This window comes from Pogona vitticeps, chromosome 1, assembly GCF_051106095.1.
Source record: "Pogona vitticeps strain Pit_001003342236 chromosome 1, PviZW2.1, whole genome shotgun sequence".
In the NCBI taxonomy this organism is placed as follows: domain Eukaryota; kingdom Metazoa; phylum Chordata; class Lepidosauria; order Squamata; family Agamidae; genus Pogona; species Pogona vitticeps.
Genome location: NC_135783.1, coordinates 153,928,484 through 153,943,044, shown reverse-complemented (window position 1 = coordinate 153,943,044; position 14,561 = coordinate 153,928,484). Strand labels below are relative to the sequence as shown.

The 14,561-nt window shown below is 39.7% G+C and overlaps 1 protein-coding gene across 3 annotated transcripts in view; it reads right to left on the bottom strand.

The window, feature by feature from the left end:
* The window catches only part of MACROD2 (mono-ADP ribosylhydrolase 2), a 1,236,456-nt gene that overhangs the window by 1,204,656 nt on the left and 17,239 nt on the right, over positions 1 to 14,561 (bottom strand). For all 3 annotated transcript variants that reach the window (XM_073003448.2, XM_073003446.2, XM_073003438.2), the window contains exon 3: positions 3,148 to 3,255. In XM_073003448.2, the coding sequence (XP_072859549.1) occupies positions 3,148 to 3,255 (108 nt within the window). The remainder of the gene's footprint in view (positions 1 to 3,147; positions 3,256 to 14,561) is intronic.

The window sequence follows — 14,561 nt, the reverse complement described above, 5'->3', positions numbered from 1 at the left end:
AGCCCTCTGTATCCAAGCCAACAGCAGTTGATATTATGGCTTGAAGCAGCACAATAGAACCATTGGCTATATGGCAAAGCACAACACAGTAAAGCTAGTCCCTGACAACAGACAGAAGGGTCTGCTAAGCAAAACATAGACTATTCAAGAAAAGAGCTACTATTGGCTCATGCTTTCAGAAGGGAAGGAAAACACTGGCTTGTTTTCTAAGAACTCTTTCTTAGTCAAAGGGAACTTTCAAGTTTGAAACTGAAGCTTCCTGCTTAGAAAAAGTCCCCAAAAATGAGTATTTAGACACATAATACAATCCCTCTAAAATCCCTCAGCAGATACAATATTGCAAATTAGAGAGAATGATGTTATTGATCCCAACATTCATTTTCTCTAAGCAATTTCTTGGTTGGAAGGGAAAGGTCTATCATTCTCCAGATGAAAGGGACAAATATCTGTTGCACTAATTCTCTCTAATGGAGAATTAGAAGAGTATCACATGCTCATGTTGTGGACCTAAACATACCATTTGCAAATATTAACCTAAGAATCTTTCCATGCTGGTCCCCCTTATGACACATTTGCTCCACTCCCACTGCACGCATACTTCCCATACAATTGGGATGTAAACTTCAGCTTTTCTTTTCTTCATTTGTGGGGATGATGAACTGCAAAAGTATTTCCCTTGCTACCTAGTGAAGCATTCCATTACGCTCTTAACAGGAGTTCCGGAGTAAGAACAGATTCTTGCACAAATTAACCCAGAACAATATCTGCTCTTTAGTGATATGGGGTTTTTTGTGCATTAGAAACATCAGAGGGATTGTTTGCATTTTTTTTACAAGTGGCCAGTCACTCAGTGTGTGTGCATGTGCGCATGAATGCACATGTGTGTGGTATATGCACATTCTCTTTGTTTCTCAAGAGCCAAAGACACTAGCTTCTGCCAAGACTATTTATGTAGATTATGGAGGACTTAATGGATTTTTTTAAAATAATTTAAAAAGCAGGGTGGAATCAAATCAATTTAAATCACTGCAAGGTGGATAAAAAACAAAATATTTTAATTACCTTTCTACAATTTTTATTTAAATCTGATTTTTCTTAATTTAAAAAATAATAATAATTTTATGCACCCTGAAAATAAGTCCATCTTCTCTTATTTTCCCCTGGAAACAAGGGATACTATGGGACTGAAAATTCCTTGTCAAGATGTTCCCTCAAGAGAAAACAGTTTAAATCTGTAAGAAGAAAGAGTTTAGCAAGTTTTCTTTCATCTCCAGTTTTCTGTCTCTAACCTTACTTTAGTTACTATTATATTAGCATGGCATGTTCACTTCCCATACATTGTGACATACCTGGTTTGAAGTAAGCTTGCAAATTTTGTCTTGGTTAATGCTATGCTGCCATGGGCACTTCTACTGATCCAATTAGCTGTAAGACTGAAAATATGGGGTAGGCGGGGGGAAGGTGCCATGTAAAAAGGAAATGAAGCAACACTTCATCCAGGCTAGCCCACAGTGAAAATACCAGAGTTCAAAGATGAAGTAATGTTAAGACTACCCCACTATCAACAGCCAAATCCAGACTTCTACTGCCTTTGTCTGGTTTACACTGTATTGCAAATTTCACATGAAACCAGGAAGAAGGAATGCTATTAATTGCCTGCTTTGTGTAGCCTCACTCTATGACTTCCATGCTTCAAATTATGAACTTCAATTTCAATAATAAGCTATGTGACATAAATCAGTTCTAGAAAGAGTACATCCTAGATTACAAACTCACCGCCTGATTCACTGAGTTTGTTAGCACCAAAGAATTACAATGTTAATTTACTTGATGTAATGCAACTCCCCCACAAGGGCAGAAAATACAGAAGTCTGTTCTTAGTCTGCGAATTACTGTGTACTTTATTCCAGTAATTTCAGATATATCACTGACAGAAAGAACAGCACCTTATTTTCCTCACATTCTAGATCACATTCCTTAAAAACGAGTGTAACCATACTGATTATCTAGTATATATTTAAAAAACATGAAAGGTAATCCACACATCCTGTTTCCTCCAATCTAAGAGGTAATTCAGTCAATCACTGATTTCTATTAGTTTAACAGATCTACATGTCATTACTGAAGACCTGAATCAATCTCTCTTAATTCCCTTCCATTTCAGGATTATTTTCCTTGATTTTGGAACTGTTTTTTCATTTGTTTGTTTTGCCACTCAGATCCTTCCAGATCTGTTATTCCCATCTGTTGCCTTGTCTCAGACAAGCACAGCTATGGAGCATGCACAACTAGAACTCTCTTCACATCAGCTGTGATGTCAGGGGCACTCTCCACAACATAGCTCATTTCTTGCCACTTTAGCAACTTCCTGTTGGTTTCTCCACCACCTGCCAGGGGTTTCTTCACCTGATGTGAAACTCTCCCTGGAACTCAAATGAAATTGACAAATATAGTCAATTTCATGAAACCAATAGAATAACAGGTGTGGCCACTTGGAGTGAATAATTCGGATCTGGGGGGGAAGGATCCACAGTTCTAACCCACAATCTGAGCCAAACATCTTGTGTGGATGAGTCCATAGAAAGGGGTGTGTGTATTCCTTACAGAAATTACTGCAGAAGTAGCTGAAGAATGTTTTTGGACAGAGGGACACCAACACAAGGAAGATGATAATTCTCAACCTTGGACACAAATACAAAATTCCTGCCTCCTTGATGGAGAAGACCTTCTACAAAGTACTATATATGATAGATCTCAGCCACCCTGAAAGTCTTTATTCCTACACACATAACAGCATCCTGGCAAGGCCCGAAGCAGTACATAGTACAACACTCTTCTAGGTGATCAACAGGACTGAAGAGCACTCCAAAAGCAAAAAATATAATTAAAAAAAATCACAGAGGGCATGAAAGTTGCAAGGGAAAAGGGGAAGAACAAAGATAGTTACTCACACAAAGCTGGAATTCACCTACAAGGCCACAAAGCTTGTACATATTTTTGATATTCCAGTATGGAATTTCAATTCTATCAGCATCAAGTATACCCAGTTACAGGTCTTCATTTTCTTGTACTCCAAACATAATCCAGTTGTACTTTACTGAACAACTCTCCAACATTTAAATGTTAACAAAATAATTTAAAACTTACCAGCATTAACTATGGCGTCAACTTCAAGCACCGTGATATCTCCTCTATAGAGGGAGACTTTCTCACTCAGACTTCTCTGCACTGGCAGACCTTCCTTAGTATTTTCTTCTGTAAGAAAATGGAAGCAGTTTGAAGTACATGCATACAAAGCTAGTAACATCATATACTGGGAAATGACAAACAGCAAAGCAAAAAAGCATGCTGCTTATATACCGCCCCATAGCACTTCAAGCACACTCTGGGCGATTTAGAAGTTAATTATGCAGGCTACACATTGCCCCCCCCCCCAGCAAGCTGGGTACTCATTTTACCAACCTCGGAAGGATAGAAGGCTGAGTCAACCTTGAGCCGCTACCTGGGATTGAACCCCAGGTCATGAGCACAGTTTTGGCTGCAGTACAGCAGTTTAACTACTGTGCCACGAGGCTCTATAGCACATTATAGTTATAACTTCTTGCGTTACAATTATAAAATGAAAACTACAAATATTAAAAACAACTCTGTGTTTAATCATTAATAAAGTAAATGTATTTCTTCACTCTGTGGCTATGTTTCCTTATATCTTCTTCCTTATATATCTTCTTGTCCAAAATGAAAGGAAGTTACAATGAGATTGTAGATGGCACTGGCTAAGTAGTATACTCGGTGTGGATATTTTCCCTGCCCTAATCTGTCACATCCTCACAAAGACCGAGTTCAGTCACTCCTTCCCTTCAAACTTATAACCTTCACTGCAGTCTCTACGAATATATGGCTAAAACAGACCAATAGCCAATTGGAAAAAAAATTACTCACAGCACTACCTACAAGTTAGTGTGGACAAGTGTTCAAGCTATTTCTCTCACAGAGGAAAAATAGCTCAGCTGTTAATATCAACAGGAGAGGCCTTTCTCTTGGCCCCATCCCTTCACAGGTGCATTTTGGGGAGACATGGGACAGAGTATTTTCTGTTCCTGCTCCCAGACATTGGAACTCCCTTCCACAGGAGGCCATGCTGACCCCATCTTTGCTATCCTTCTGCAAGCAGACAAAGACCTTTTTCTTCAGGCAAGCTTTCCGTTCGCAACTGGCTGCATGAATGAGTTGTGTTTTGTTTTTGTTTTTTTAATGGATTGTTGTGCCCAACTGCTCCGAATGTGTTTTTCTTGTTGCTTTTGTTTACTATTTTTAGTGGGGTATTTGTTTGATCCTTTTTGATATTTTTATACTTACTATTTTTCGCTTTTAACCTTGTCTTTTAATGATATAAGCCGCTTTGAATCATTTTTAATAAGAAAGGTGGGGCAAAAATATTTTGAATAAATAATTAAATAATAAAACACTACGTAGGTAGCTCAGTGATTTATGTACATATCAGGCTACAGAATGAGAGGTTGATTTCCTATCGTATCTCCTGTGAGTACAGCCAGCCTGTGTGATCTGGAACAAAGCTGCACAGTCACAGGATGTCTCCAGAAGAAGGGAATGGTAAACAACTTCTGAGTATTCTATACCCAGAAACAGTCACCATAAGTGGGAATCAACTTGACAACACATTATTATTATTGTTGTATATAATGTCTGACAAATTCTTGCAACAGATTTTCAATACAGAAACGTTCTTTGTTCATATTGGAAACACTACAGTACAATTAATAAGCATGTAAGATAAGCCTGTTGTGCAGTTACACGGAAAGCATAACATTTAACAGCAAATTGCCAGTTTAAAAAATCTCCATAGGCGTTATCTCTGTTGCATTCTGAGTTGTGCAGTTCAGCATGTAACAGATAATGCCTATGGCAACTTACAGCAATTCACTACTAAAAGGTAAGTCTTTTGCATATCTGTGCAACAAGATTTTGGGAACCATAACCCACAGGATCAGAAATGACACTGAACAGAACAAAATCAAGACAGAGGATGTACAATGAATACCATGCATGTGTGAATAAGATCTAACCTAGAGTGTCTTCAGTCAGAGAACTTCAGTAAATGATAATGAAGCATAAGTAATTTCTCACCAGCACATACATGACACTTCACTTTCAGAACAGTTTACCAGTTATATACCCATTTGTTTCATAAATTACAAAGCAGCACTTGTTTGATCTGGTAACTTTACAACAACTGTGCCTGTGCTGATTCATGCATATATTACTGTGTTTCCCCGAAAATAAGACAGGGTCTTATATTAATTTTTGCTCAAAAATGCATTAGGACTTATTTTCAGGAGATGTTTTATTTTACAGACATGTCATCTTCTTCTGGTTGCTGCACAATGCTGCACAATGGTGAAGAGCGGGGTTTAACTGAACGAGGGCTTATTATGGGGGTATTATGAGCATCCTGAAAAAATCATACTAGGGCTTATTTTCAGGTTAGGTCTTATTTTCAGGGAAACAAGGTATCAAATGGTGGCACATCAGCAGCAAAAAGCTAACTTTATACCATGAAGTGAAATCTGATAAAACCTCCCACTGGAGAGAAACCTGAGGCCATTCAGATGTTTTTGAACAAAACTTCCACTATTCTGTATCATTTATAGACTGAGATGATTGGAGATGAAGTCCAAAATAGCTGGAAAGCCAAAGGTTCTTCACAATCCCTGCCATAGATAGTAGGGTCATCAGCAAGTAATGTGATTGGTGGAGAGCAGCTTACAGTAGTTTCAAGAGATCTGAAGGCAGTAGCTACCAATGCTGCTACACTGGCATTTGATTCTGTAGCTATTCTTGCACTTACATTGTGTTGGCTTTAACACAAAAATATTCAAACATTATTTGCAAAGAAATGCAAAAAGCATTTCTGCAGTTTAGGACACAAGAAACCTCATTTTAATTATAAGGTGATCATTAAGCACCTTGCTTATTAAAATATTATTATTGTATCTAATATGGCCTTCAGCATTAACTAGGCTGCCCAGACTTTTTGTCACCACTCAAGATTGGTTATCTCAAACATGCAAGTCAGGAAAAAAGGAAGCAATATAACAAGGCAGGTTTGCAGAAGTTCAAATAGTGTAAGTTCTACCACTAGAGGGAGCCTTTAGCAAGAAAATGTGAAGCCTTTGGGAACAAAGACTGAATTTTAGCATAAGACTATGATGATTCAGTTTTCATAGACTAACATAAATTTTGCGATCAGCACTCATTCCTACTATATGTGGAGCAATAATTATCTATAGATTCCTATGATTATATTGATACATTAATATGTAGCTTCTCATTAAAACAACTCTACTAGTAGTTATAAGGGAAGGATAGCAGGCTTTGCTATTGGAGATAGTTCAGTTTGGAACACTTAATATTGGATTCAAAGAAGAAAGCAATGAATTTTATCCACTGTGTCAATCTGCCAGCAAAGAGACATCACAGGTGGCAATGAATTACTCACTACCTTTGCACGCTGAGGATCCTCTCAACAAGATCACCTGTGAGGAGTGAGGGACCCTCCAGAGTATATGTAGGGGGTAGGCAAGGCAGAAAGAGCAAGGGCAAATCCTATTAAGAGCTTGAAATATTAATTACTAAAGTAATTTGTTACTTTGGAAAAGTAACTATTTTCCATTAATTGTAGCTAAAAGAGTGGCTTATAGCACTGTGTTGTGTTTTTCACACCTGGAGGGTCAACCATCCCAATAACCACTTGACCAACTTTGGGGAGGAGTTAAACCCTCCTGGACATAGAAGATGCTGGGAGTCACAGTCTTGCTGCCTATTAGTCTCCATAGAGGGCACCTCCTGAAGAACTATGACTCTCAGGAAGCACAGCTGCAGGAGAGGGGGGATGAAATATCTAGGATGGTCCAAAATCTAGAAGTTTGCAGATTTGGGGGTATAGCCTGCAGAAACAGTTTTGAGATGTGCAAAAAACTTTTCCTTGACTTCAGCCATTGTCCAGGTGGTCAGTGGCCATAAAGTGAGTTGGTTTGTTGCTGTTCCAGTGCAATTTCTAATACAGGTACTGTAGTTACTTTAAAGTAGTAATAATCTAGTAGCATCATTGTACTAAAAGTAACATATTAAGGCAACATTGTAACTTGTAGCCTATTACTTCCAAGCTCTGGTCCCATTCAACAAGCTAAGGTTTGTTCTTCTAATGGGCGATGGAACATAAAATATTGATAGGCTATAACCAGTTTTTTTTCCTCATCTAAAGATCTGTGTATTATTAGTGTATATATGATTTTGCATTTGTTGAGCAAAACAGCTCTGATCAAGTGCCTCTAAGTAATTAAACCAGGGAACAATAACTTGCAGGGAAACACAAGTCCTAGTGGAATTGTGTCCCATTTCTGGTGCTATTTTGTTGAATTGTTTTAAGTCATTTGAATGAAGAGCGCACACCACACAATTTAGAAAACAACTCTGTTAAGTTCAGCCAGTGACCATTATGTTGGGTTCCCAGTAATAATCATATAGGATATCTACTATGGAATCAGATTTTTTTTAAAAAAAATATTACAAAGAAATACAAATTATGGACCTAGGAGGTTAAATTTGCAAAGCAAAGTAATAGGGGGAAAAGGCAGTCAACAGTCTTGTAGAAAGCATGCAAGATGAATTCTACATTCAGTTTCACTTATGTAGAGAATACACCTGTCAATTCAAATTTAACCAGTTCTAATTATTTAGCCATTTTGTTTACATAGTGCTGAAGTTTTAGATGCGCTGAAGTGTGAGTGTTCAATTACACAAACACTTCATCAAGTGCTCCAGTGCTTAAAATTGAGGCTACACAAAAAACAGGCCTGTGCAAGAACACATTAATAGCTGTTAAATATCCATTCAAAAGTACATCTGAAAGACTATGGGGGAAAGAGGTAACAGCAAAATATAATCATGGTTCCTCTTTCAAAGTGTAACTGGTGCACAAGCAAGAGTAATCTCAATTGCAGTAAATATTTTCTGCCCTAAATAAGTATGCCGAAAAGGTAACAAGACCTTTACTTCATGAATTAGGTTGTTCATCAGAAATGGTTTGGCAGTGTTCCTGCAAGAACAATCCAGATACTTATGTTAGAAATCTGCAAGCAAAAATTCCAAAAAGCCAAAGCATGGTATACGTGAGGAGAACCCATTCTTTGAGGTCCACTACTGTCCATAGTCCCTTCATGGATAGCTGCCTTGTCATGGTGAAGGGGTTTGAGTAATTCAGAGAAGCTATGGGCTATGCCGTGCAGGGACACCCAAGACAGACAGGTCATAGTGGAGAGAGTTCTGACTAAACGCGATCCACCTGGAGTAGGAACTGGCAAGCCACTCCAGTATCTTTGCCATGAAAACCCCATGGACATAAACAAAAGGCTAAAAGATACGACACTGGAAGATGAGCCCCTCTGGTCAGAAGGCATCCAACATGCTACTGAGGAAGAGCGGAGGACAAGTACAAATAGCTCTAGAGCTAATGAAGTGGTTGGGCCAAAGCTGAAAGGACGCTCAGATGTGGACGCACCTGGAAAGTGAAAGGAAAGCCTGATGCTGCAAAGAAAAATACTGCATAGGAACTTGGAATGTAAGATCTATCAACCTTGGTAAGCTAGATGTGGTAAAACAGGAGATGGCAAGAATAAACATTGACATCCTGATAATCAGACGATTATCACATCTTCTACTGTGGGCAAGAATCCCATAGAAGAAATGGAGTAATCCTCATAACCAACAAAAGAGTGGGAAAAGCTGTACTGGGATACAATCTCAAAAATGATAGAATGATTTCAATACTAATCCAAGCCAGACTGGTAAGCCAAGTTTATGCATCAACCACGGATGCTGAAGAGGCTGAAATTGACCAGTGCTATGAAGATTTACAAGACCTTCTAGAACTGACACCAAAGAAAGACGTTCTTCTCATTATAGGGGATTGGAATGCTAAAGTAGGAAGTCAAGAGATAAAAGGAACAACAGGAAAGTTTGGCCTTGGAGTTCAAAACGAAGCACGGTAAAGGCTAATGGAGTTTTGTCAAGAGAATAAGCTGATCATCACAAACACTCTTTTCCAACAACACAAGAGGCAACTCTATATGTGCACATCACCAAATGGGCAATACCGGAATCAGATCGATTATATTCTCTGCAGCCAAAGATGGAGAACCTCTATACAGTCAGCAAAAACAAAACCTGGAGATGATTGTGGCTCTGATCATCAGCTTCTAATAGCAAAACTCAAGCTTAAATTGAAGAAAGTATGAAAAACCACAGGGCTAGTCAGGTATAATCTAAACCAAATCACTTATGAATACACAGTGAAAGTCAATAACAGATTTAAGGAACTAGATTTGGTGGACAGAGTGCCTGAAGAACTATGGATGGAGGATCGTAACATTGTACAGGAAGCAGCAACAAAAACCATCCCAAAGAAAAGGAAATGCAAGAAAGCAAAGTGACTGTCCAACAAGGCCTTACAAATAGCAGAGAAGGGAAGGGAAATAAAATGCAAGGGAGATAGGGAAAGTTACAGAAAATTGAATGCAGACTTCCAAAGAATAGCAAGGAGAGACAAGAGGGCCTTCTTAAATGAACAGTCCAAAGAAATAGAGGAAAAAAATAAAAGGGAAAAACCAGATATCTGTTCAAGAAAACTGGAGATATTAAAGGAATATTTTGTGCAAAGATGGACATGAGAAAGGACAAAAATGATAGCAATCTAACAGACGCAGAAGACAACAAGAGGTGGCAATTATGCCAGAAAGATCTGGATGTCCCGGACAACCCAGATAGTGGTTGCTGAGCTTGAGCCATACATTCTGGAGAGTGAAGTCAAGTGGGCCTTAGAAAGCATGACTAACAACAAGGCCAGTGGAGGTGATGGCATTCCAGTTGAACTATTTAAAATCTTAAAAGATGAAACTGTTAAGGTGCTACATTCAATATGCCAGCAAGTTTGGAAAACTTAACAGTGGCCAGAGGATTGGAAAATATCAGTCTACATCCCAATCCCGAAGAAGGGCAGTGCTAAAGAATGCTCCAACTACCGTACAATTGCACTCATTTCAAACACTAGCAAGGTTATGCTCAAAATCCTACAAGGTAGGCTTCAGCAGTATGTGGACCGAGAACTCTCAAAAGTACAAGCTGGATTTCCAAGGAGCAGAGGAACTAGAGACCAAATTGCTAATATGTGCTGGATTATGGGAAAAGCTAGACAGTTCCAGAAAAACATCTACTTCAGCTTCATTGACTACGCAAAAGCCTTTAACTGTGTCGACTACAACAAACTATGGCAAGTCCTTAAAGAAATGGGAGTGCCTGACCACCTTATATGTCTCCTGGGAAATCTATATGTGGGACAGGAAGCAACAGTTAGAACTGGATATGGAACAACTGATTGGTTCAAAACTGGGAAAGGAGTACGACAAGGCTGTATATTGTCTCCTTACTCAACTAACCTATATGCAGAATACATCATGCGGAAGGCAGGACTGGACGAATCCCAAACCAGAATTAAGATTGCTGGAATAAATATCAACAACCTCAGATATGCAGATGATACCATTCTGATGGCAGAAAGTGAGGAGGAATTAAAGAACCTCTTAATGAGAGTCAAAGAGGAGAGCACAAAAAATGGTCTGAAGCTCAACATCAAAAAACTAAGATCATGGCCACTGGTCCCATGACCTCTTGGCAAATAGAAGGGGATGATATGGAGGCTGTGACAGATTTTACCTTCTTGGGCTCCATGATCACTGCAGATGGGGACAGCAGCCACGAAATTAAACGCTGACTGTTTCTGGGGAGGAAAGCGATGACAAACCTTGACAGCATCTCAAAAAGCAGAGACATCACCTTGCTGACAAAGGTCCGCATAGTGAAAACTATGGATTTTCCAGTAGCAATGTATGGAAGTGAGAGTTGGGCCATAAAGAAGGCTGACCTCCAAAGAATTTATGTTTGGGACTGTGGTGCTGGAGGAGATTCTTGAGAGTCCCTTGGACTGCAAGGAGAACAAACCTATCCATTTTGAAGGAAATCAATCCTGAGTGCTCACTGGAAGGACGGATCCTGAAGCTGAGGCTCCAATACTTTGGCCATCTCATGAGAAGAGAAGACTCCCTGGAAAAGACCCTGATGTTCAGAAAGAGTGAAGGCAAGAGGAGAAGGGGACGACAGAGGACGAGATGGATGGACAGTGTCATCAAAGTGACCAACATTAATTTGATCAAACTCCAAGAGGCAGTGGAAGACAGGAGGCCCTGGCGTGCTCTGGTCCATGGGGTCACGAAGAATCGGACAACAACTAAACAACAATTGTCCACAGTCATCTCCCTAACTAGGAGAATACTGCCACTGTGGAACTTTTTCTTCTCTACTTGAATCTCATAGTTGATTGTTTAAAATATTCTTATGTCAGCCCTAGTCATAACAGATTGCCAGGCAGTATACTGTGTAAAAAAAACAGCAAACACAGAGACACAAAATCACAACATACAACTTTTGAAACTGGCTGATGCCTGCACAGTCAAAGGTCTAATCTAATCCCACAGAAAATGACCTTCTTGTTTCAGCAGCAGCTAGACTTTGCTTTTATCCCCACAGCAACAGCTCTAGCTCTTTTGGATACAGTGGTGCCTTGACATACAAACTTAATTGGTTCCAGAACTCCGGTCATAACTCAAAATGGTCACATGTTGAAGAACCATTTCCCATAGGAATACACTGAAATGCAATTAATCCATTCTGGCCAAAGAAAGAAATCACCAAAAAACAAAATACAAAACACTACTACGAGACCCGTTAGAAATGTGATTAATCCGTTCCAGCTGAAGGGGGGGGAAAAAGCAAACAAACCGTGCAAGACCCTTCAGAAATGCAATAAAAGCAAAGCAGAAAGCAAGCAAACCATGCAAGACCCATCAGAAATGCAAAAAAGCACAGCAGAACGTAAGCAAACCATGCAAAACCCATTGGAAATGAACAAAAAGCAAAGCAGAAAGCAAGCAAACCATGCAAGGCCCATTGGAAATGCAAAAAAAGGAAAGCAAAAAGGAAGCAAACTGTGCAAGACCCTTTGGAAATGCAAAAAAATGCAACAAAAAAGCAAACAGACCCCACAAGACCCATCGGAAATGGGGGGAAAACCCAAAATACAAACAAACCCTGCAAGACCCATCACAGCATAGAAACATAATCCCACCACCCAGCCCAAAACCATGCTGCAAAACCCACACAGAATTGTTTTTATGAGGGGGTGCTCATAAGCATTGAGCCTTACCCAGAAAAAAATGAGGTAGGAAGCTATAGATTGCAGGATGTACTGGCCTGTTTGTCTATATTCAACCGTGCAAAAATCAGCTACCTATGATTTTAACTTATCTTTCATTTTCCGGTCCAAAGTGAACACGGTGGCACCTCTGGAAAAGTTCAATGTGGAACAGCATAGGACCATAATCAAGTACCTGTTTCTCCAAGGGAAAGGTGCAAAGCAGATCTATGCTGAAATGTCACAAACTATGGGTGACAGTGGCCCTTCATGTGCAACAGTTAAACATTGGGTTGTCAGTTTTAAAACTAGCCATTTGGGTGTTGAAAGTGAGAAACCCAGTAGAAGGCCTGTTTCTGTCTCTGTGCCTGCAAATGTGAAGCCCATCCATGACATGATCATGGAGGACCGCCGAATATCAGCCAAAAGTATTGCTATATATTTGAGAATATCACGTGAGAGAGTTGGTGCCATTATCCAAGACTTGGAAATGAGAAAGCTGGCAGCAAAGTGGATCCCCAAACTTTTGACAGCCAAACAAAAGAGGAAACATGTCGAGTCATCGGTGGCTGTTTTGGAACATTTTGCAAGAAATTAGTTAGATTTCCTGGGCAAACTGGTAACTGATGATGATACATGGATCTACTGTTAAGATCCTGAGGCAAAGGAACAGTCTAAGGAATGGAGGCACAGTGGTTCCCCCAGGCGAAAGAAGTTCTGAGTGCAAAGGTCAGTGCAGAAGCCAACGGCAACATTTTTTGGGGATAAGAAGGGAGTTCTGCTGGTGGACTACCTCCAACAGGATTCAACCATCAATGCAAAATATTACTGTGCTTTATTGAATAAGTTGAGGCAAAACATCAAGGAAAAATACTGAGGAAAGCTCTCCAAAGGTGTCATCCTGTTGCATGGCAACACCTCGTCACGCACTGCAGGTGAAACAGTGGCAAAACAGACGTTCTTAGGCTTTCAAGTGATGCCCCATCCACCCTATTCTCCCAACCTGGCTCCTTCTGACTATTATCTGTTCCCCAAACTAAAAAAAACACCTAAATGAACGACGATTTGGGAGTATTCTGGAGGCAACTAATGGTGCAAATGAGTGGTTACACCAGCAGTCGTAAGAATTTTATTTGCAGGGACTTAAGAAGCTGCAGGACAGATGTTGCAAGTGCACTGACTTCCTATGGGAATATGTAGAATAGTGTGGCAGTTACAGCTTCCTAGCTCATTTTTTTTCTGGGAAAGGCTCAATTCCTTATCAGCACCCCCTCATAAAAAGCAGAAAGCAGCACCTTACCTTACCAGGCAGTCCAAAGCCTTCTCCGATCGCATTCACTCTAATCCTTGGGGCAAAAGAGCTACAAAGAAGCAGCCTCTTCAACTACCAACAGTTATCAATTTGAATCCCCTGCCTTTTTTCCCTGCCCTTTTTTTTGGTTGTAACTCAAAGCTAAGGGCTGCAAGTCGAAGCAAAATTTTGCAGCCGGTGCGAGTCGTAACTCAGGACGTTCATAAGTCGAGGCACCACTGTACTTGTTTGCACTGCAGTCTTGAAGTGAGAGAATTTGACAACCAATGGTGACTGGTGGAGGAATCCAACAACTGGTAACAGCAGTGGATGCCTCAGTTATCATACTGATCATTTGATATGATCAGGTTAAATGATCCATAAATTAGATTGTTCGAGATAAATGGTTTGGTAAGATGCTCATACAAGAACAGTAGAGCATCAGCACCTGAAGTTTCCAAGCAAAAAGTGATTATACAAAAGAGTTAGGGCAGTTGCACAGTAAACTAAAAGATACATTTAATAAGGATACCCTGAATAAATTTCAGGGAATAAACATCCCTGGAATAAACTTCAGAACCCAATATGTTTTGGGGTGGCCATAGCAATTTTTAAACTGCATTAAGAAATAAGTAGAATACTACAGTCACCCTGAATTTCATACCACTAAGAAATGAAAACCTAATATCAAAAGCCATACACTCCAAGTTTCCAAAATTACATTTGCAGACATAACCACCTCAAGTCTTCATCTTCCAATAGTCTGTCATTGGCTATATTTATTGGCCAGAAACTTGCTGGGAATTTACTCTGGTATAAGGAAAAGTCATAGAACAGCATTACAACTAATTTACAAGACACAATTTGTAAGCCTGGTCATGTGCCTATTTATGTGAATGCCATGCTACCAAGCTTGCAACAGGCATCTTGTTAATTACTTGCAAC